Here is a 21441-nt window from a genome sequence, read left to right as displayed (position 1 = left end):
TTATAAAACATTCACAGAAACAGCAACAGGGCTGGAGATGGTGAAGATTTATTACACTGAATGGCTGTGTCAGTTAAGGTTCTTGGAAAACATGTCTGCATTACTGAATCTCCATCCTCCCTGACACATATCCCATGTCCCTGGCCTGTGGTCCATGGGGTTCCTCATCATGAAGCATCTGGTCAACATTGTATTGCATCACACTTTCTTCAAAGCTTCTCCACTCTAGATCCAGGTTGTATGGAACACAGCACAACACCTGGACATTTGAGACCCTCGCTGAGTATATTAAATAGTTCCACCAGATCTATCTTTAGAATTCCACTGGCCTGTGCAATGGTCACACTATTTGTCCTGTCGCAGCTGTTTTTTCTCTCTTCCGTGACTGTGTTTGGGTTACACACAGGCACAATTACCCACCTCTACAGTGGGTAGCGCTTGTCTTTATTAATTCTTTCAAGGGATGATGGTATCACTGGCAATGCCAACACTTGCAGCCCATCCCCAATTGCTTTTGAGAAGGAGGTGGTGAGCCATCTTCTTAAATTCTGCAGAGCATCTGGTACAAAACCGCTAGGAAGGGACATCCGGGATTATGATCCCGCATCAGTGATGGAAAAGCAATATATTCCAAGTCAGAATGGTGTGTGGTTTGGAAAGAAATCTGAAGCTGGTTGGTGTCCCATCCTTCTGATATCCTTGGCCATCTCGGTGATGGATAGTGCCTGTTTGGATGATGCTGGCTCAGGAACCTTGGTGAGCTGTTACATTCCACCTTGTATGTGGTAAAATACTGCCACTGTGCGTCAGTGGTAGAGACAGTCAATGTTTAGTTTGGTGAATGGCCAGCTGATCCAGTGGGCTCATTTTCCATGGATGAGCTTCTTCAGTGTTTTTGAAGCTGCAGTCAATCCAGCAAGATGAGCGGATTCCATCACACTGCTGACTTGTGCCTTGGAGATGGTGGGCAAACATTTGGGAGACAGGAGGCGAGTTCCTCATCTCCGAATTCCCAGACTGTGATCTACCCTTGGAGCCATAGTGTTTACAGTTCAGTGTCTGTTCAATGGTCCCAGTGTGCCCCCACCACTCAGGATGTTGATGGTCGAGGATTCAGCGATGGTGCTGCCATTCAATGTAAAGGGAATATGGTTAGATTCCCGTCTGTTGGAGATGGTCCTTGCCTGGCATTTGTGCAGTGAAACATTACTTGCCATTTATCAGGTTAAGCCTGAAAGTTCTTCAGAGCTCAAGGCGCTAGCTCTGTCGAAGAGTCATCCAGATTCGAAGGGTTAGCTGTTCTCTCTCCACAGAAGCTGTCAGACATGCTGAGCCTTTCCACCATTTTCTGTTTTGTTCAGGTCTTGCTGTTTATGGGCATGGACTGCTTAAGTCTCTGAGGAATTGTGAACAGTACTGAGCATTGTGCAATCATTAGTGAGCATCCTCACTACTGACATTATAATGGAAGGCAGGACATTGATAAAGCAATTGAAGGTGGTTGGGATTTGGACATCACCCTCAGGAACTCCTGCAGTGATGTTCATGAGGCACTGGAAGGATGACACTTTTCTGATGTTCAAGAGCAGACTGATGGAGCAGCAATTCATCAGATTGGATTTGCCCTGTTTTTTTCCACATTGTCCGGTAGATCCAGTGTTGTAGCTGTACTGGAACAGCTTGGCTAGGGGAATGGCTAGTTATGGAGCACAATTCTTCAGTACCATTGCTGGAGTACAGCCAGGCTGACAGAGTTTGCAGTATGCAGTGCATTCAGTCATTTCTTTACCTCACATGCAGTGAATCAAATTGTCATCTGGAATGCTGGGGACCTCAGGAGGGGGCCGAGATTAATCATTCTACTCAGCACTTCTGGCTGGAGATGGCACTGATGCTCTGGCCTCCCTCATCAGTAATCATGGAATTCTTGTGGCATGTTTATAGAATCATAGAATTCCCACAGTGTAGAAGGAGGCCCTTTGGCCCATCGAGTCTTCACCAATTCTTTGAAAGAATATCATATCCAGGCCCTATCTCTGTAATTCCACATATATGGCCCACTAATCCCCGTAACCTACACACCCTGAGATACCAAGGGACAACTTAGCATAGCCAATCAACCGAACCTGCACATCTTTGGACTGTGGGAGAAAATTGGAGCACCCAGGGGAAACCCACACAGACACTGGGAGAACGTGCAAACTCTACACATCAAGTCACCCAAGGCCGGAATTGAACCCTGGTCCCTGGCGCTGTGAGGCAGCAGTGCTGACCACTGTGCCACCTTGTCGCCTAATGTAACCGGCATGTCCAACATTTTGTGGCATGTCTAACACTATTTATGACTGGATATGGCAAGACAGCAGATCTCTGATCTGATCCATTGGTTTTGGTGTGATTTTGAGCTCGGTCTATCATATGCTGCGTCCGCTCTGTGGTCTGGTGGCCGTGTGCTGGAGCTTCACATCTCATCTTTAGATAAACCCAAGTCTCATTTGGTAGTACATGTAAAGAAAATTAGTCGTAGTAACACAGTACTGGTTGCTGGGGAAAGCCACTGTCAGCTTCCAATAAATGAAAAGGTACAGTTCACCTCTCCTGCCTGTTTCCTGTCACTCAGATAACTTCATATTCAGGCTGCCTTTGCCTCTTTTATTTCATGGTCTCCAACTTTGCTCCCAAGCTTATTTTGTGTCTCCTAATAGCGGACAGTGTTTTTAATAACAGGAATACTGACAGCAATGGTATATTTAGTATCATTATTTGTGTTCTTAAAAACAATGTCCATTATTAATAGGGACATCATTCAGACTATTCTGCACTGTGATTATTGCCATTGCCAGCTGAGCTGTGCCTTGAACTGCTGGGCTGTGAGCTCTGGAATTCTCTTCATAACCCTCCCCACCTCCATCTCTGCATTCTCTTTTCAGATGCTCCTTAAGCTCCGTTTAACGTAAATTTGAGAGTGGATCCCTCGGCATAAAACTCATCAGAATTCAATGTAGTTTGTAATCTGCCTCACCGATATACTGCAGTTTTCTACATTTAATCAAACTGAGAAGCCGACAGACATAAACATCTATAATCTGAATGACAAATTAAACTAAATTGAACATGCGACCAGCCATATCTGGGAATTCTATAAACATTTAATTGTTTTGTCCATCTTTTTTATTCTCATGAATGGATTTGAGAATAATTATAAATGATTAGTTAATTCTTTCACTCCTGAATCTCGCAGTTTATTGTAACTCAGGTTCAGACACATCACTGACTGGTTTGTACTGAGAGCAGAGGTGAGAATATCTGAGGCTGTTACTCTCCAAACTGGAGATCAGAGAGAGAAAGATTTCAGGAATCAGAGTAAATCCGTGATGTTTAACACGAATACTGACAGGAATGATGTGGAATGGTTATTAATGACACGATTACTGACACTGATAATAATTTACAGTGTCAGACATCCACTGATTATTAACACAATCTCACACAGTCTGATACTTACTCCAGTTTCCGTATTTTACATTCTGGATTCCTCAGAGCCGCAGACAGTAGTTTCACTCCTGAATCTCCCACTTTATTGAAACGCAGACTAAATGGAGAAAGTGAGAAACACATTAAATTCAGATTAATGTTCAGCAGAAAAAATAGCTGGATCTATTTTTGTGTCAGAAACTTAGCACGAGTGGTGACCTGATTCAAGTTACGATATTATATCTCATCCAAGTTGATCTTTCTCTGCACCCCAGCTGTGACTGTGACACTGCATTCTGGACTCTTTCCTTTCCTTCCCTATGTGCGGTATGCTTTGGCACTAATAAATGTGACAATATTAAATTAGATAATATCAAACCCTTTCTGTTGAATGGAAAAGACAATAGTCAGCATTGAAAAATGATGAACAATTAACTCTTTTACACCTCTCAAAATGTATATTTTGTTTAATTGTCCATGGGATATGGGTGTCGCTGGCTAGACCAGCATTTATTTCCCACTGCTAATGGCCCCTAGAGGAGGTGATGCCCACATCCTGTGAACAAGCAAGTAACGTTTAAACATGTCCCACATTCTGGTCTCATTTCCTGATCATCAGAATTACCCTCCTGAATCTCACTGACCCTGCTAAGTTTCCGGAAATTCAAATCATTTCTGGTTACATAAATCCAGGATTTTATGAGAATTGTACATTTCACAGAGAGTTAAATGATAAAGCTGTGAGAGTGGATCCCTCGGGATTCCCTGTGCTTCTTAACTACTGACATTATAACATCTGTATAATATCTCAGGGTGAGTTAAAGTGTGAAACTGTGCTTACTGTTGCTTTAAGGTCCATCCCCTAAATTTTATACAACAAGGAAAGAATATTCTCCCATTAGAAAGTTGAAATATTTCTGTTTGATTAGTTTATAGGGGAGGGGTGTCTCCCGCTACATTCCACAATAAACAGGCTCTACATTTTCTGCAGGTCTGGCTCGTGTTCTATCTCCGGGAATTACCATGAGTTCTTACTTCCAGTCGATCCTCACATTGAATCATAGAATCATAGAAACCCTACAGTGCAGAAGGAGGCCATTCGGCCCATCGAGTCTGCACCGACCACAATCCCACCCAGGCCCTACCCCCACATATTTACCTGCTAATCCCTCTAATCTACGCATCTCAGGACTCTAAGGGGCAATTTTTAAACTGGCCAATCAACCTAACCCGCACATCTTTGGACCGTGGGAGGAAACCAGAGCACCCGGAGGAAACCCACGCAGACACGAGGAGAATGTGCAAACTCCGCACAGACAGTGACCCGAGCCGGGAATCGAACCCGGGACCCTGGAGCTGTGAAGCAGCAGTGCTAACCACTGTGCTACTGTGCCGCCCAGGGAAATGGTTATCCGCAAACCCGGTTTCATATCACTGACAGTTTGACTGGAGATTTTCCAGCAGCAGGTTTCCTCATTCAGGAAATTCTGGTTTCCTCGGCTCAGATGTAAGCTCTGCAGTCCTGCCACATTTAGCTGTGAATGGTAGTGGATGATGAAACAACAGAAGGAGGAGGCTCCACAAATATCCCATCCTCATGACGGAGACGACTAATACATCAGTGCAAAAGATATGGCTCAAATATTAGTAACCAACTTCAGTGGCTAAACCGTTCAGAGGTCCCCAGCATCACAGATATTTATCAGCGAATTCGATTCACTCCACATGATGTCAAGAAATAGCTAAAGGTAATGGATACTGCAAAGACCACAGATCTTGACAATATTCCAGTAACTGTACTGAAGATTACTGCTCCAGAAGCTGCTCTGTTCCTCGCCAAGCTGTTCCAGTAGAGCTACAACACTGATGTTTACCTAAAATAGTGGGAAATTGCCCAGATATGACCGTAAACAAAAAGGAAAGGACAAATCCAATCTGTCCATTTACCACCCCATCAGTGTCCTCTCAATCACCAACAGAGGAAGGCGTCATCGAGACTATCAAGCAGCATTTAATTAGCAATGACCTGCTCGCTGACTCTGAGCTTGTGTTTACTCAGGGTCACTCAGTCCCCTACCTCATTACAGCCTTGATGCAAACACGGACAGCAGAGCTGAACTCAGGATGTGAGATGAGAGGGTCTGCCCTTGACATCAAGGCAGAATATGACCACATGTAGCAAAAAGGAACCAGAGAAAAACTGAAGTCAATGGAAATGAGAGAAAAAAAACTATCTGCCGGTTGGAGCAACACCAGCACAAAGGAAGTTAGTTATGGTTGTTGGACCATCTGCATGATGCAGTGCAACAACTCACCATGGCTCGTTACACAGCACTGCCCAGTCTGTGATTTCTATCCCTGGAAGGACAAGGGCAGCAGATGAATGGAAACATCACCACCTGGAAGTTCCCTTCCAAGATACACACCATCCTGACTTGGAAATATATCACCGTTCCTTCACAGTGACCGGGTCAAAATCCTGGAACTCTCTTTCTCACAGCTCTGTGGGTGCACCTACACCACAGGAGTCACTAAATGCAATTCCAGTGATATAATTGTGAGCATAGTTGCTTTCCAAGCAGTTGATAGGGGTTTAATTCCCAGATATCTCAGTTTGTTGGGTGTGTGTGAAGAGAGGGTCATCTCAACTCCAGGAAATGACAGCAGGAAGTTCTCAGGAGAGTGCCCTCGTCCCAACCATCTTCAGCTACTTCATCAATTAAATTTCATCCATCATAAAGTCAGAAGTGGAGATGTTTGCTGATGTCTGTACAACGTTCAGCACCATTCTCGACTCCGCAAGATAGTAATGCAGGACCTGTCCATATTTAGCAAGGCTTGAACAATATTGAAGGCTGACAAGTGCCAGGCGATGACCATCTCCACCAAGAATGAATACAATCAACTCCCTTTACATTCAATGGGATTATCATCACCTGAATCCTGACTATCAGCACCTTCGATGCTACCATTGGCCAGAAACAGACTAGACGTATCAATACTCTGGATTTTAGAGAAGATTAAAGGCCAGGAACTCTGCACAAAGTAACTCACCTCCTGACTTCCAAATACATTTCCACCATCGACAAGACACATGTCAGGAATTTAATTAAATACCATCCACTTGTCTGCATGAGTGCAGCTCAAGATTCAGGAAGCTCGCCACCATCCAGGATAACTCTGCTTGTTGACTGGTGCTCCATGTTCAACATTCATTCCATCCACCACAGAGGTACAGAGCGAGCAGTGTGTACCATCTACAAGATGCAGTGCAACAACTCACCATGGCTCGTTACACAGCACCTTCCAATCTTGCGGTTTCTATCCCTAAGGACAAGAGCAGCAGATGAATGGAAACATCACCACCTGGAAGTTTCCTTCCAAGATACACACCATCATGACTTGGAAATATAGCACCGTTCCTTCACAGTGACTGGGCCAACATTCTGGAACTCTCTTTCTCACAGCTCTGTGGGTGCACCTACACCACAGGAGTCACTAAATGCAATGACAGTGATATAATAATGAGCATAGTTGCTTTCCAAGCAGTTGATACGGGTTTAATTCCCAGATATCTCAGTTTGTTGGAGTGGATGAAGAGAGGGCCAGGAGGTAGTAACCACAACCGAAAAGACTGGGTCAATCCAATTTAGTCAAGTCTGCGGCTCCAGCCTGGAGCAGTAGTGTTAAACTTAGCTGAGGGTCCGAGGGTCAGTTGATCATTCGGCTACTCTGAGCCGGCCCACGCTGAGTTCAAAAGGGAAATGGTGAATCTAATAGTGACATAGAGGAAACTAAATTCATTGGTTGGTAAAAAGAAATGCCGTTTGTGACTGGCTTTATATTGCTGTTAATTGGAAGAAGCAACAGAAAGGTTCAATGATGGTTCTGCTGTTGATGTAGTGTACATGGATATTCAAAAATCATCTGATGCAGTGACACAACAGACTTGTGGCATAAGCTCATAAAATAAATGGGAAAGTCGCAATGTGGATACAAAATTGGATGAACAATGAATAATGGATATTTTTCAGGCTGGAGGATGTCGGTAGTGGAGAACCCGAGAGGTCAGTATTGGGATCCTTGCTTTTCCCTGATATATATGAATGATCTAGGTAAATGCAGTATCGAGGAAAATTTCAAAGTTTGTTGATCACAGAAACCTTTGAGGCATCGGATACTGTGAGGAGGGGAGCTTGGGACTGAAAAACGGACAATAGTGGAGTGTACAGATAGGTGGCAGATTAAGTTCAATGCAGAGACGGGTGAGGTGATACTTTCAGGAAACATGCACATGAGGAAGCAATATAAAATAATCGGTGGAATTGTTAATGGATTGCAGGATCAGAGGGACTGGACGTATATGTACATTGATCATTGCCGTTAGCAGAGCAAGTGTAGGTAGCAGTTAATAAAGAATACAGCATCTTGGGCTTTACTGCTGTGAAATAGTTTATGTTTGTAGGCATCAGATAATAATTCATGAGTTTAAGTTGAATTTGTGTTTCTGTGCTTGTGTGTTAAGACAGAGCCAAAACTTTAATTTCACTTCGTGTTAAACAAAGCTGCCTGCCTGCGGGTTTTTTGTGTCCCTGCATTTTAATTTAAGGCTTACGACATTGTCAGAGTTATAGAGGTTAAAAAAATGGTTGCTTATATTCAGAAGTCCACAATGAATGATAGAAACACTGAGTTTCAGTTGCAACCAGTTAACCCAAGAAGCGAGATGGAGTTCACAGAGGCTGCCAGGAGAGGCAGGGCAATGCAGGGACTCAGAAAGCAGGACCCACAAGATAAATCACCGTCAGAAACCAAGGAGGAAAAGAGGAGTGCCAGGAAGACAGAAGTCAAAGAGACAAAAAAAAACCTGAATCTGAACAAGCGACTGCTCCCTGAAGTTAAAGAGAGGAGCAGAGAGAGGTTCCCAGTTAAAGACAGAGCTGCGAGATGCAGACATTGTAAAGTTTTCTCACGAGAATCCAGATATCTGATATATTCCTAAAGTTGGTGACACCTTCATACAGACTATGAGGCGCTGGTGTCTGTTGGCACGGCTGAGTATGGAGGAATAATGAAAGGAAACATTGAAATATTGGACAGGGATCCTTGGTGAAGGCATCTGACAGAAAGCATTGAAAAGATTCCAAAAGCTGCTTTTGTTTCTCGAGTGGAGCTTCTGGAGCGGAAGCATCAGTCCCAGTGAGACTGGTTTTCTCACATTGTTACAAACATTTGGGGGGATTTGAAGAAGAATCCACTGAAGTTACTTTGGGTGGCATCTGTCACTGAGTTTCAGAGAGTGGTATATCTGAACCACAGGTGGATTGTTGGTTTACATTAACTGTGTACTTACTGGGAACATTAAAACATAAGATCTATTTTGTAACTCGTGTCATCCTTACAGATCTGCAGACATCTGTGAAGTTAGATGGGGTGGTGCATTGCAGTTATTTTTTTAACAAAGGTTTTATTCTTTTGTTAAAAGTTAATCGACGACCTTGTTATTCTGTTCATCTACATTTCTAAATAATAAAACAATAAATAAAAGTTATGATTTACTGAGCCGGGTTTCTGCTCTTCGACCTGACTGTCCAGAAATCAGCTGGGATCATAACATTGTCAATAGGGGCATAGAGTACAACAGCAAGGAGGCTGTGCTGAACCTGCAAAAGACATCAGTTAGATCTCAGTTCAGTGCGTCATACTTTAGGAAGGCTTAGAACACATTGGAGAGAGCGCTGAACATGTTTAAAAGATTGGCTACAGGGATGTGAAACTTCAGACACGAGGATCGATAGGAGAGGTTGTTCACCTTGGAAGGAAGAAAGCTGAGAGGACATTTGATAGAAATGTTCAAAATAGTGATGGTGCTGGAGAGAACAGGGAGCAAATCAAAATGTTGCTGCTCGGACAAGGATCAACAACAAGATTTAAAGTGATTTGCAAAAGATGCAAATACAGTGTGAATAAAGCTATTTTTTTTAAACACAGCGAGTGATTCAGGTTTTATGAGGCTGCAGTCAGAACCATGGAACAGAAACAGCGTGGGCTGCTGTAACCTAAGGGAGGTTTCTTTTCACAACTGCACACTGTGAGGTTTAATACAAGACTGAACCTCCACTGCGACCCTGACTGATGTTACCAGTTATCACATGGCTTATAAAAGGACACTGTCCCGATAAAACACACACCAACTATAATACATAACAGAGGCAGCGTGCAGGAAAATAATCCTGACAATAATTAGCCACAAACTGTCAGCTGTACCAAACACAAGAGAAACAGATTTCTTTCTAGCATCATACATAATCAGATGGTTTCTGTTGGGAGAGTGAAATATCCTTTTTTAAAATTTTGTAACGAGGCCTTTACACCTCTAATTATTTAAAATTTATCCCTATAATGCTTTTATTCACTCAAGGAATGTGATCATCGCTGGTTTTGCCAACATTTATTGCCGATGCCTATTTGCCCACGAGAATCTGCCTTCTTGAACCGCTGTAGTTTTATCAGAGAATTCAAAATTTATTACAGGTTCAGAAGGAGGCCAATCGGCCCATCATGTCTGCATCTGCTCTCAAATGAGCTTTATGACTTTGTGCCATTCTCCCGCGCTTTCTCTGTGACCATTGGACATTGTTTCCCTCTTGACTTCCTCAACTGAACATGTCTCTGTTTTATTTGGAACAAAGGAAATGGCTTCTCAACAATGAAAATATCCGCTCTGAGACCAAACAGTTACCTCAATTCCTGACATTTGTGCAGAACGGGTCCCAGCCGCTGGAGCCCTTCACACTGAATGTAACAGTCCCATAGATCGAGGTGTTTTATTGTATCACAGAGTCCAATGACATGAGACAGGACCGCACAGTCAATCGGGGTCAGTCGCAATCCGCGAAATGAAAGTTTTTCCACCGATCCCACTGTGTTCCGAGCCAGTGTTTTATTCTGAGACTCAAACAGGTAGTGGAATGTGTTCAGGAGCTTCCTCTTCCCAGTTTCAGTCTGTGAGTCTCCAATCTGCCCTTCAACCTTCTCCTTCACCCAGTCAATCACTCGGCAGGTTGTTTGATGAAGAAACGGACCCAGAAACTCCACCAGGGGTCGAGCTGACTGTGGGGAGGACAGACCAGCAACAAAACGGAGAAATATCTCAAATCGCCCATCTTTCTCGCTGTGGGCTTCACGGAGGAGTTTCCCGATCTCCCCGGGATCTGGAGTCAGGAATTGTGTGAGTGCAGCTACAAACTCTTGGATGGTGAGGTGTGGGAATGTGTAAACCACACTCTGGGCAGATTCATCTTTCTCCAAAAGTTCCAGCAGGAATCCAGACAGGAACTGGGAAGGTTCCAGCTTGTACTTGGTCAAATCTCCATCTCTAAACACAATCTTCTTCTTGGAGATTCCTGTGAAGGCCATCTCACCAAGCTTCAGTAACACATCACGGAGGTTTTCAATCTCTCGGCCATGGTTTTTCAGAATGTTGTAAATATAGTAGGAATATAGTTGGGTGATGGTCTTGGGAACTTGCTGCCGTTTCCTGTCTCTTTGTGTAAAGAAGGGACCCAGTGACAGACCGAGGATCCAGCAGTAGGAAGGGTTGTAACACATGGTGTACAGGATCTCGTTCTCCTCCACGTGTTTGAAAACGGCTGCTGCCACCGTCTGATCTTCAAAAAACTTGTTGAAATATCCCTTCCGTTCATCACCAACAAATCCCAGGATTTCAGCCCAGACACTGATGTCAGCCTTTTCCAATAAATGTAATGCAGTGGGGCGGCTGGTCACTAACACTGAACATCCTGGGAGCAGCTTGTGCTGTATTAAACTGTACACAATGTCAGACACTTCACACCAGCATTCGGGATCTGTGCACATGGACTGAGGTTCTGTATTTCTCCGATTGTCGGCAAAATCAATCCTGTCCTTGAATTCATCCAAACCATCGAATATAAACAGCAATCCCTCTGGGTTCTTCCAGAGCTCTCCCAGAATATTCCCAAAGTAAGGATAGAAAAACAGTATCAGATTCCTCAGGTTTATTCTACAGTTAATCGTGTTCAAATCCCGGAATTTAAAACTGAAAACAAATTGAAAGTGTGGGTATATTTTCCCAGTGGCCCAGTCATAAACAATCTTTTGTACCATTGTTGTTTTTCCAATTCCCGGCACTCCGCTCACTGCTGCTGAATTCCCAGATTTGAATTTTCTCTGGGAAAAGCTGCTCTGGAACAATTGATCAGTTCGGATTTTTTCCAGTTCTTTCCGGAGATGTTTCTCTCTCCACTCTTCATGGTCCCGGCCTCTTGCCAGCAGTTCATGTTCGACAAGTGTCCGATCTCGGACAGTAGAAATAACCGTGAGCTCAGCGTATCGACCAACCAGCTGGAAAATCTTAACCTTCTCCTTTATGAGGATAGTGTTCACTCTTAGTGTTTCAGTTTGTACCTGGAGTGTCTCCTTGTGTTTCTGTTGGAGATCTTCAATAAGAATGGAGAGAAAGTTAGTTCTATTGGCATTTTACAAACATCCCGGTAAAATTGACCAATCCATTAAATATTGCAGGCATTAGTTCAGTTCCAACATAGATTTTTGTACAACTGGCTTTGACAACGAATGGCCCATGGGCCAAATTCAGCCACTGAACTGTTTGTATTCAGCCTAATAAATATGGCTGGACAGCTCAGCTCTGCAGAAGTCAAATCTGATCCAAACACCGGTCTCCCTTTCTGCCTCTGCAGATCTGCAGAGTTTTTCCGCAATTTTCTCTTTTTATGTCATTTGTCCTGTAACAGAATTAGACCACAAATAAAGAAAATATGGGGAGAAAGGAGGCTGTGATTGGACAAGCGGCAAAGTGTTGAAAACTCCACTTTTCTATTTCAATTTGAATCTCAAAGAGAGAAAATGTGAGAGCAAAACAGAGAGTTATCGATGTGTGTTTGAGAAACACACAGCGTGTATGGAAGAGAGTGCGTGTGAGAGGAAGAATGAGGGTGTTGTGGGTGTACATAAGAAAGAGATTGTGAGAGTATGTGAGAAATATGTGAGAGGAAGACCATGCGAGAGATTATGTGACAGAGAATCTGTGTGTGACTGAGTGACGATGAGTCTGAGAGTGTGTGTATGAGTGCGTGTGTGTGAGTCTCTGTGAGGGATAGAGTGTGAGAGTGTGTGCGCGAGTGACAGTGAGTATGAGAATGTGTATGTGAGAACATGTGTATAACTGTGTATGTGGGACAGCGTGTATGTGTGTGAGAGAGAGTGTATTGTGACAGAAATTGTGCAAGAGAGTTTGTGCGAGAGGGTCCATTGGAGAGGTTTTTTAAAATCATTTACTGGGATCCAGATGTCACTGGCTAGGGTAGCATATATTGTCCGTCGCCGATTGCCTTTGCGATTGTGGCGATGAGCTGCCTTCTTGAAGTCAAGGAACCGAACAGCACGTCTTTCGGGCTATGGGAGAAAAACGGAGCACCCGGAGGAAAACCATGCAGGCGCAGGGAGAACGTGCAGACTCCACATAGACAATAACCCAAACCAGGAAAAGAACCCGTGTCCCTCGCCTGTGAGGCAGCATAGGGGGAGCAGCTGGAAAATGCAAGGTTAAAACAGAAGTTTAGTGAAGCAAAACTTGAAATTGTCATGTGGCCTTAGAAGTTGAACAATATAATGATATGCAAGTGTCACGGGTGAGTCACTTTCATACACACTGTGAGAAGGACGATAATGAGATAGAGAGCTGTGATAGAGAGGGATGCAGCTAACAAGAATTTGGGGAGATAGTGCAGAAATATAGTAAATTCGAGGCAACTGTGAAGTGAAACATAGAACACAATCAAAAACTGTCTAACGACACAACGTGTCAGAAGGAGAGAGAGGCTGACATAGAGAGTGATAAATTGACGTCTCTATTCTCAGCTCAAATGGTATGATGTGCAGTTTTAAGAACCATGGGCTGGATGGAAGCAGTGATAAATTGAATTATTGAATTTGCTACTGTCGCCTATGGTGAGTTGTTTTACACATTTGGGAACATAGAGCTGGATGAAGACAGCGACAGGGACGGAGATATGGTGTGCATTTGGTGAAACCATCAGGTCCACTTGCAACATCTGGGCATTTGGTGAAACCATCAGGTCCACTTGCAACATCTGGGCATCAGTGCGAGCTGATTGGAGGGTTAGCAGCTGGAAAGAACCTTGCACCACATGGCATGTTATTTGCTGATATTATTTTCCAAGTGGCTGAGATTTATTTTTTATATGCACTTTGCTTTATTCAGTGATGTTCAGAAAGTTTTAGCCAGTTCACATAACGGGTGGGGATATGAACACTTTGATGGGCGGGGTGGAGCAGTCTCAGCTGACCGTATCCATGGACACGGCTGTGCTTGTTTAGACGGGAGAGTTAACTCATGTGGCTTATCACCAATGGAGCTGTAGGCCTCAGAGTCGGAACATCTGCTCTGGAGAATTATAGTTAAGAGACTCAGGTAGACATTTGATGGGTTGAATAGCGAGCCACTTTTGTTGGTTTAAGCACATTTGGTTTTCAGCACTTGGAAATGGATCAAATTTGCAGTTAAACTTTTTATGTATATAGTTTTTATCTCACAGTGATCCCAAGAGAACCATGTAAAAGCCATTGTATTGGCAGTACATTTTTCTTTCTTTTTCTCCTTCCCCCTCTCTCAATGCTTTCTTCTCTGATATCAGGCTACTTGCCGAGCTGGATACTCCGGTCAGATCAATTAAATGCAGATTATTATGGATGTGTTCAAGGTAATTAGCTAGAATGTAAACCTGATATAAACTCTTAAGGGAAAAATGCTCTCTCAGCTGAAACATCAAAGCTGCAAAATTGCATTTTTAAAGGAAACACATTTGTCAGATAAAGAACATAGTAGCTGGGCAGATCTTGGGAAAACCAGGTCTTCTTTTCCTCTCACCCATCAGGGGGAATAAGGGGTTTAACAATCTTATTTCACAGACTGGTGAAGTTTTGTGTCCACTCACAACATACGGACAATGAAGGCAAATTCGTATTGCATGATGGAACAGGAGAAGGCACGGAACTTTCATTCATGTGCCCCAAATGAGAATAACCCACAATTCATGAAAATATTCTTCAACCTTATCTCAGCTAAAAGTACAGGATTGTTCTTATTGGGTGAGATTCGAATTGTGTTCTGTCCCAAATGGGAGACTGGCTCTCAGCATCATCAAACCCCTGCTCCAATATAAGCAAATCACTGAGCAATCGTGTTACTGAATCTGGGCTGCTGGACATATGGAAGCGTCTGCACCCGAGTAACAGAGACTTTGTATTTTATTCCAAAACTCACTGCTGTCACTCTCGCATTGACTATTTATTTACAATTGAGTCAGAGTCTCATAGAATCATTGACAGTGACATTCTCACTATAACTCTCTCTGATCATAAGTCCATAGACTTGTGACCTGGGTCAAAGATCTACTGCAAAGAGATGGCGTTTGAATGCATCTTTCTTAAATGATGATGAGAAAATAATTACAACGTTGTCTATAACTTAATACTGTCTCTGACCCGATGAAACAGCGTAAAGGAACATTTAAGGGGCCGCATCATATCATTTACTTGTTCCAAAAAGGAAGAAGAATGAATTAAAGTGATCAAATGCAAAAAGGTAATTCATAATTTAGAACAACAACACAATAAGCAGCACTCATTAACTTTGATGGTCACCCTCACAAAGGCTCGCCGAGCTCTCGATACTTGACTTTCAGAACACGTTGAAGGGTGTTTATGAGTTGCAAAACAGAGACATTACGAGCATGTTAACAAGGCGAGCCTTGATAGTGGGGAAGGAAGCCACCAGGTCCATCGAGTCTGCACCGACTCTCCAACAGAACATCCCACCCAAGCACTTTCCCGTAACTCCACATATTTACCCCCACTAATCCCCCTAAATGGATTAGTTAACTGAGAATTTGAACTATTTAAAGAATAAACTTGAAAAAACAAACTTGACAACGGTTCAGTGAAGTTCAGGCATTCGAAGCATTTCTGGACTATGGTGGAAAATACACAGAACAAGAAAATGAGGTTCTGGTAATTTAGAGTTGCTTCAGTGAAAAAATATAAAGCACAACAGACGAAAGATGATTGGGAAAAACAGGAATGCAGTGTGAAGGTTGTGATGCGATCAGCCATGGACTTGTTCATAAGAACATAAGAACATAAGAAATAGGAGCAGGAGTAGGCCATCTAGCCCCTCGAGCCTGCCCCGCCATTCAATAAGATCATGGCTGATCTGAAGTGGATCAGTTCCACTTACCCGCCTGATCCCTATAATCCCTAATTCCCTTACCGATCAGGAATCCATCTATCCGTGATTTAAACATATTCAACGAGGTAGCCTCCACCACTTCAGTGGGCAGAGAATTCCAGAGATTCACCACCCTCTGAGAGAAGAAGTTCTTCCTCAACTCTGTCCTAAACTGACTCCCCTTTATTTTGAGGCTGTGCCCTCTCGTTCTAGTTTCCTTTCTAAGTGGAAAGAATCTCTCCATCTCTACCCTATCCAGCCCCTTCATTATCTTATAGGTCTCTATAAGATCCCCCCTCAGCCTTCTAAATTCCAACAAATACAAACCCAATCTGCTCAGTCTCTCCTCACAATCAACACCCCTCATCTCTGGTATCAACCTGGTGAACCTTCTCTGCACTCCCTCCAAGGCCAATATACCCTTCCGCAAATAAGGGGACCAATACTGCACACAGTATTCCAGCTGCGGCCTCACCAATGCCCTGTACAGATGCAGCAAGACATCTCTGCTTTTATATTCTATTCCCCTTGCGATATAGGCCAACATCCCATTTGCCTTCTTGATCAATGGTGGAGCAGTTTAGAGGAACCGAGGGGTCAACATTTGCTCCTAATGTGTATGGTCGTATGAATTGCAAACTTGAACCTGTGCAGAACAGATGAGGATGGATGACAAATTCAAACAATATTTAACCCTGATTCCGAGACTTCGATTTTCTGATTCCCAAACTCTGACAACTAATTATTCAGACTCTTAGAAGTGAAATAATTAGTTTGAATTCTTCACTGTCATCACTTACCTTTTAGGTTACTGGGTACTTCCGATAAACCTTGTGGGATGTTCATGTAAACAAATGCATCAGGACCTGATTAAAGGAATTACAGTCATGAAATCAGCTATGTTCAATATCAGAACAATCTGCAATGGTTAATTCACTGCGCGATTTTACTGTACCAAGTGTCGGTAATTCTCTCAGTATTTTCTCCAACTTTGGTAACCCACGGTGCATTTCCACAAAGGATTCCCACATCACCCTGAGAGCCCGAGGGCCTTTCTCTATCACCAGATTTAGGAGCAGTTTGGAACAGTCTGCGAGGTTCCCACTGTCTGCGATTTCCTTTACTTTCTGTAAAGAATAATAAGGAGCGTATTGGAAAACAGAGTGAAAGGTAAGCACTGGGAATGAGAAGGAAAGGATCTGTTCAGGGATTTCCCAGGTGTTTTGAGGACAGGAGGCAGTCCCTGAACTGGGTCCTGATCCCTTCTCAACACTGAATAAAGATCACATTTTGATTCCGTCCTTAATTTAAACGACATATAAATAAACCAAATAGTTAATTGAAAATAATTTTCAAAGAGAGTGTGAAATCCCAGAGAACCAGCAATAATTTCAATGGGATTAATTTCATCTGAACTTCCGTGCCCAACATGACATCAGATTACTGTTAGACTATAGGATCCACTTTTTTATGATGTTGTGGCAGTGTATCATGTAAATGGTAAACACCGCTGCCATGTGTGTCGATAGTGGAGGGTGTGAATGCTGATGTTGGTGAGATGGGGTGTCAATCAGGTGGCTGTTTTGTCCGGGATGCTGTCGAGCGTCTTGAAAGTTGTTGGAACTGCGCACATCCAGGCAACTGGAGACGATTCCATCACACTCTGACTGTGCCTTTTAGACGATGAAGAGGTCTTGGGGAGTGAGGAAGTGAGTCACACTCCACAGAATCTGACCTGCTCTCGTCACCAGTATTTTGTGCCTGGTACAATTCAGTTTCAGGTCAGCTGCACCCCCCCAGCATCGTGATAGAGGGGGATTCAATGATTGTAATGAAATCCAATCGCCAAGGAGGGAGGGGTGGAATCTCTTTTGATGGCATTTGTAATTGCCTGGCATTTTTGTAGCGCAAACGTTACTTGGCATATCGCAGCCCAGGCCTGACTGGTGTCCAGGTTTTCTTGCATATGTGCACTAATTGCTTCAGCATCTGTGGAGTTGCAAATTGTGCTGAAAACAGTGTAATCGTCAGCAAACACCCCACATCTGAGATTAAGTTATAACTACGATCACTGATACGTCTTTCTCTTGCCAGAATATTGCCATGGCCCAAAGCATTTACAGTTTACATTTACTTTGGTTATTTCATGATATCATTTGGAGTGAACTGAATTAGCTAAGGACTGACATCTGTGATGACAGGGACCTCAATAGACAGTCAAAATAGATCATCTACTGGCTCCTAAAACAGAAAAGGCTCGAAAATCTCAGCAGGTCCGACAGCATCTGTGGGGAGAGAATAGAGCCAAAGTTTCGTGCCCAGATAATCCTTCGTCAGAGCTCTGATGAAGGGTCATCCAGACTCGAAACGTTGGCTCTATTCTCTCCTCACAGGTGCTGTCAGACCTGCTGAGATTTTCCGGGGTTTTCTGTTTTTGTTTCACATTGCAGCATCCGCACTATTTTGCTTTAATTCTTTCTTTCACCTCCGGCGTCCTTCTGGCTAATAATATTTGCCAATGTTTCAGCTTTATCTTTTGTACTGGAATGTTCAGACATACTGAAACATATTTAATTTAGGATGTGGATATTTGGGGCGCCTAATACTCCAGATGGTTAGTTAATAATTCACACCAGCCATGGACGAATCCGGCAGGGATGCAGAGCTTTGGATCCGATTGATTAGATTTCGGGTCACTTCCCTCATGCTTGTTCTGCTGTTTGCTATAAAAGCATTCCCGTGTTGAACTTTCACCAGTTTGACACCTGTTGTTGAGGTACCCCCGGCGCTATCAATGGCATCCCCTCCTGCACTGTTCATTCACTAGGACTGATACACTGGCAATAGCAGAGCAGATGATATGCTGGGCCCTGAAGGTCGAATACAATTCTGCTGCTCCTACTGATTGATCACACTGTCTAATGGCTGCGCAGTTTTGACTCAACTGACCTGTACAAAACCTATCACATTTAACTCGTTGGTAAATCCACACAACACCTGAAGGTAAGTCAGGAATTTGCCTCCTAATGGAAAGTTTGTTGGTCACTCCGACAACTTTGACCATGTGCATCTGGAACAGACAGCCTGATCAGGAGGAGGTCAAGTAAGTTAAACCTTTTGTTGATTCACTCACCGCCTGCCGCAGACCCAGTGCAGCAGCTATGCCCTTTAGGACGTTGCTCGCTCGTTCAATGGTGGCGCTACTGAGCATGACTTGTTGATGGATATTTCAGTCCCCACCCAGAGTATATTTCCTGCCCTTGCCATCCTCAGTGCTTCCTCCAAACACTGTGTCACATGGAGGAGCACTTGTTCATCAGATAGTGGGCATTGTAGGCTGAAACCAGCAGGCAATTTCATTGCCACGCTTCCAACCAGATTATGAGACTTCAGGGAGTTCAGACTCAATGTTGAGGAAATCCAGGGCAATCCGCTCCCCACTGGATGTCTTGTGGGTCTTTCCTGTCAGCGGGACAGGTCATACCCAACAATGATGATGGTTGTATTTGGGACATTGTCTGCAAGTATGATGTTAAGAGTTTCATTGTTTCAGGGAACTGGTTGACTAGTCAGTGGGATAGCTTTCCGAATCTTAGCACTGGCCCCACATGATGAAATTTGTAGGGTCGACAGGGTTGGGAATGTAATTGTAATTTCCGGGTGAATCATTCGGTTTCAATACTTTTAGACTTTGCAGCCATTTAATAAAACTGAGTTGCCTGTTAGACTCTTCAAGACGTAATCACACTGTTTTAGAGCTGGGGTCACACGTAGTCCAAACAAGGACAGCAGATCTCAGTCTACCATCGACATTATTGATTGGTATGGGTTTTTACATCAATGGATAATCTTTTCATGGTCAGCATTACCGAAACTAGATTTCAATTCAAGATGTATTAGTTGATTTTCATTTCCAAAATCTTCCATACTGGTTATTTGAAAGCATGTGCCCACAGTATTAGTTCTGTTAAGGGAGCGTTAGTGATTTGCTGCAGTGCATCTTTTACCAGGTGCACATGCTGACATTGTGACGTGGGAGGAAATATTTTTAAGAACAAATTCCATGCAAATCAAGTGGGCAGCTCCATTCTCGATGGTGTCGAGCTGCTTAGATAATGTTGGACACAATAATCCATGATTGCGGAGTGTATTCCGTCACGTTGCCCATTTTTGTCTTGTGGATTATTCGCAGACTTTGGGAATTCAGGAAGTGAGCCTTGCAGCAAATTCCCAGCCTCTGACTCTTCTAGTTAAGGTTGTGTTCAATTGTAACCCTCATGGTTGTTGAAGTGGGTTTCCGCAATGGTAATGTGACTTAGTGTCAAACAGGGATGGAGTTGTGTGGCAGGAATATCACTGACCATTTACTAGACTGGATATTGTTCAGTTCCTGATATCTGAGGAGTTACACATTAAGTTGTACATTTTAACATCAACACTAAAACACCTCCACTTCTGACCAATTGATAGCAGATAGGTCATGAAACAGCTAGATATATTTTCAGAGAACACAGGACGTTGAGGAACTCAAGTATGAGGGCCATGGGTCTGCTAGGATTGACCTCGAACAATCACAACTATCATTGTGCTAGGTATGACTGCAGCCATTGCAGAGATTTAGCGCAGTTCCCATTCATTTCTATCGCCTGAGCATTCCATGACAGAGTTCAATCAAATAATGTTGTGACGTGAGAGGCAGACACTCGTGTTGGTCCATGAATGGACCAAGGGTTTAATGAGATCAGGAGGCAAGTGATACTGGCAGTACCTAAAAGGAACTTCAATTATCATGTTATTAAATGCTTAAAGTGTATTTATCTCTGTTACAAAGAGGCTTGCATTAAGAATGCAATGTAGTGACCGAGGAAATCCCGTCGTTGTCACGCTCCAGCGCCTGTTCAGGTACATTGAGGGAGAATTTCACATGGTCAATGCACCTAACCATCACGTGTTTCAGACTGTGGGAGGAAAGCCGAACACCCGACGGAAATGCACACAAAAACTCGGCAGCACGGTTCCAAAGTAGTTAGCAGTGCTGCCTCATAGCGCCAGGGACCTGGGTTCAATTCCCGACTTGGGTCACTGTGTGGAATCTGCACAGTCTCCCCGTGTCTGCGTGGGTTTCTTCCGGGTGCTCTGGTTAGGTGCATTGGCCATGCTAAATTCACCCTCAGTGTTCCCGAAAAGGCGCTGGAGTATGGCAACTCGGGGATATTCACAGTCACATCTTTGCAATGTTAATGCAAGCCTACTTTTCACAATAATAAATAAACTTTAAAACGTGGAACATGCAGACACCACGTAGACAATGACTCAAACCAGGAATCGAACCCGGGTTCCCAGCGCTATGAGGCAGTAATGCTAACCACTGTGCCACTTTGCCGTCCCAAACTGCAAAGTATCTGCAACTTTAAGTCACTGGCAATGACTCATTTTATCTCTGCCACTTAGTGGAAGGAGGCTTGTGGGGTGCAAATTTTCCATATGGATTTGTCCTGTTTTGGGCAAATGGGATAGACATTTTTTACACGTTGTTGGGTAGATGCCAGCATTGTAGCTGTACTGGAACAGTTGTCTTTTTAGGAGAGCAGCAAGAGAGACCATGGCTTCTTATTGTTCAGCAAATTATTCTTCCTCTAATTTAATCAGGTCTGCGA

General features: G+C 43.5%; 1 protein-coding gene across 1 annotated transcript in view; it reads right to left on the bottom strand.

Moving 5' to 3' along the window:
* Positions 1–14527, bottom strand: part of LOC144484373 (NACHT, LRR and PYD domains-containing protein 12-like) — a 48204-nt gene extending 33677 nt beyond the window's left edge. The window contains exons 1-3 of the mRNA XM_078202895.1: positions 14500–14527; positions 10217–11813; positions 3506–3592 (exon numbers count right to left, since the gene is read on the bottom strand). Of these exons, the coding sequence (XP_078059021.1) occupies positions 3506–3592; positions 10217–11813; positions 14500–14527 (1712 nt within the window). The remainder of the gene's footprint in view (positions 1–3505; positions 3593–10216; positions 11814–14499) is intronic.
* Positions 14528–21441: the final 6914 nt, after the last annotated feature.

Source organism: Mustelus asterias, unplaced genomic scaffold (genome assembly GCF_964213995.1).
Source record: "Mustelus asterias unplaced genomic scaffold, sMusAst1.hap1.1 HAP1_SCAFFOLD_102, whole genome shotgun sequence".
Classification (NCBI taxonomy): domain Eukaryota; kingdom Metazoa; phylum Chordata; class Chondrichthyes; order Carcharhiniformes; family Triakidae; genus Mustelus; species Mustelus asterias.
The sequence above is the reverse complement of the archived record's forward strand: the minus strand, read 5'-3'. Positions and strand labels throughout refer to the sequence as shown.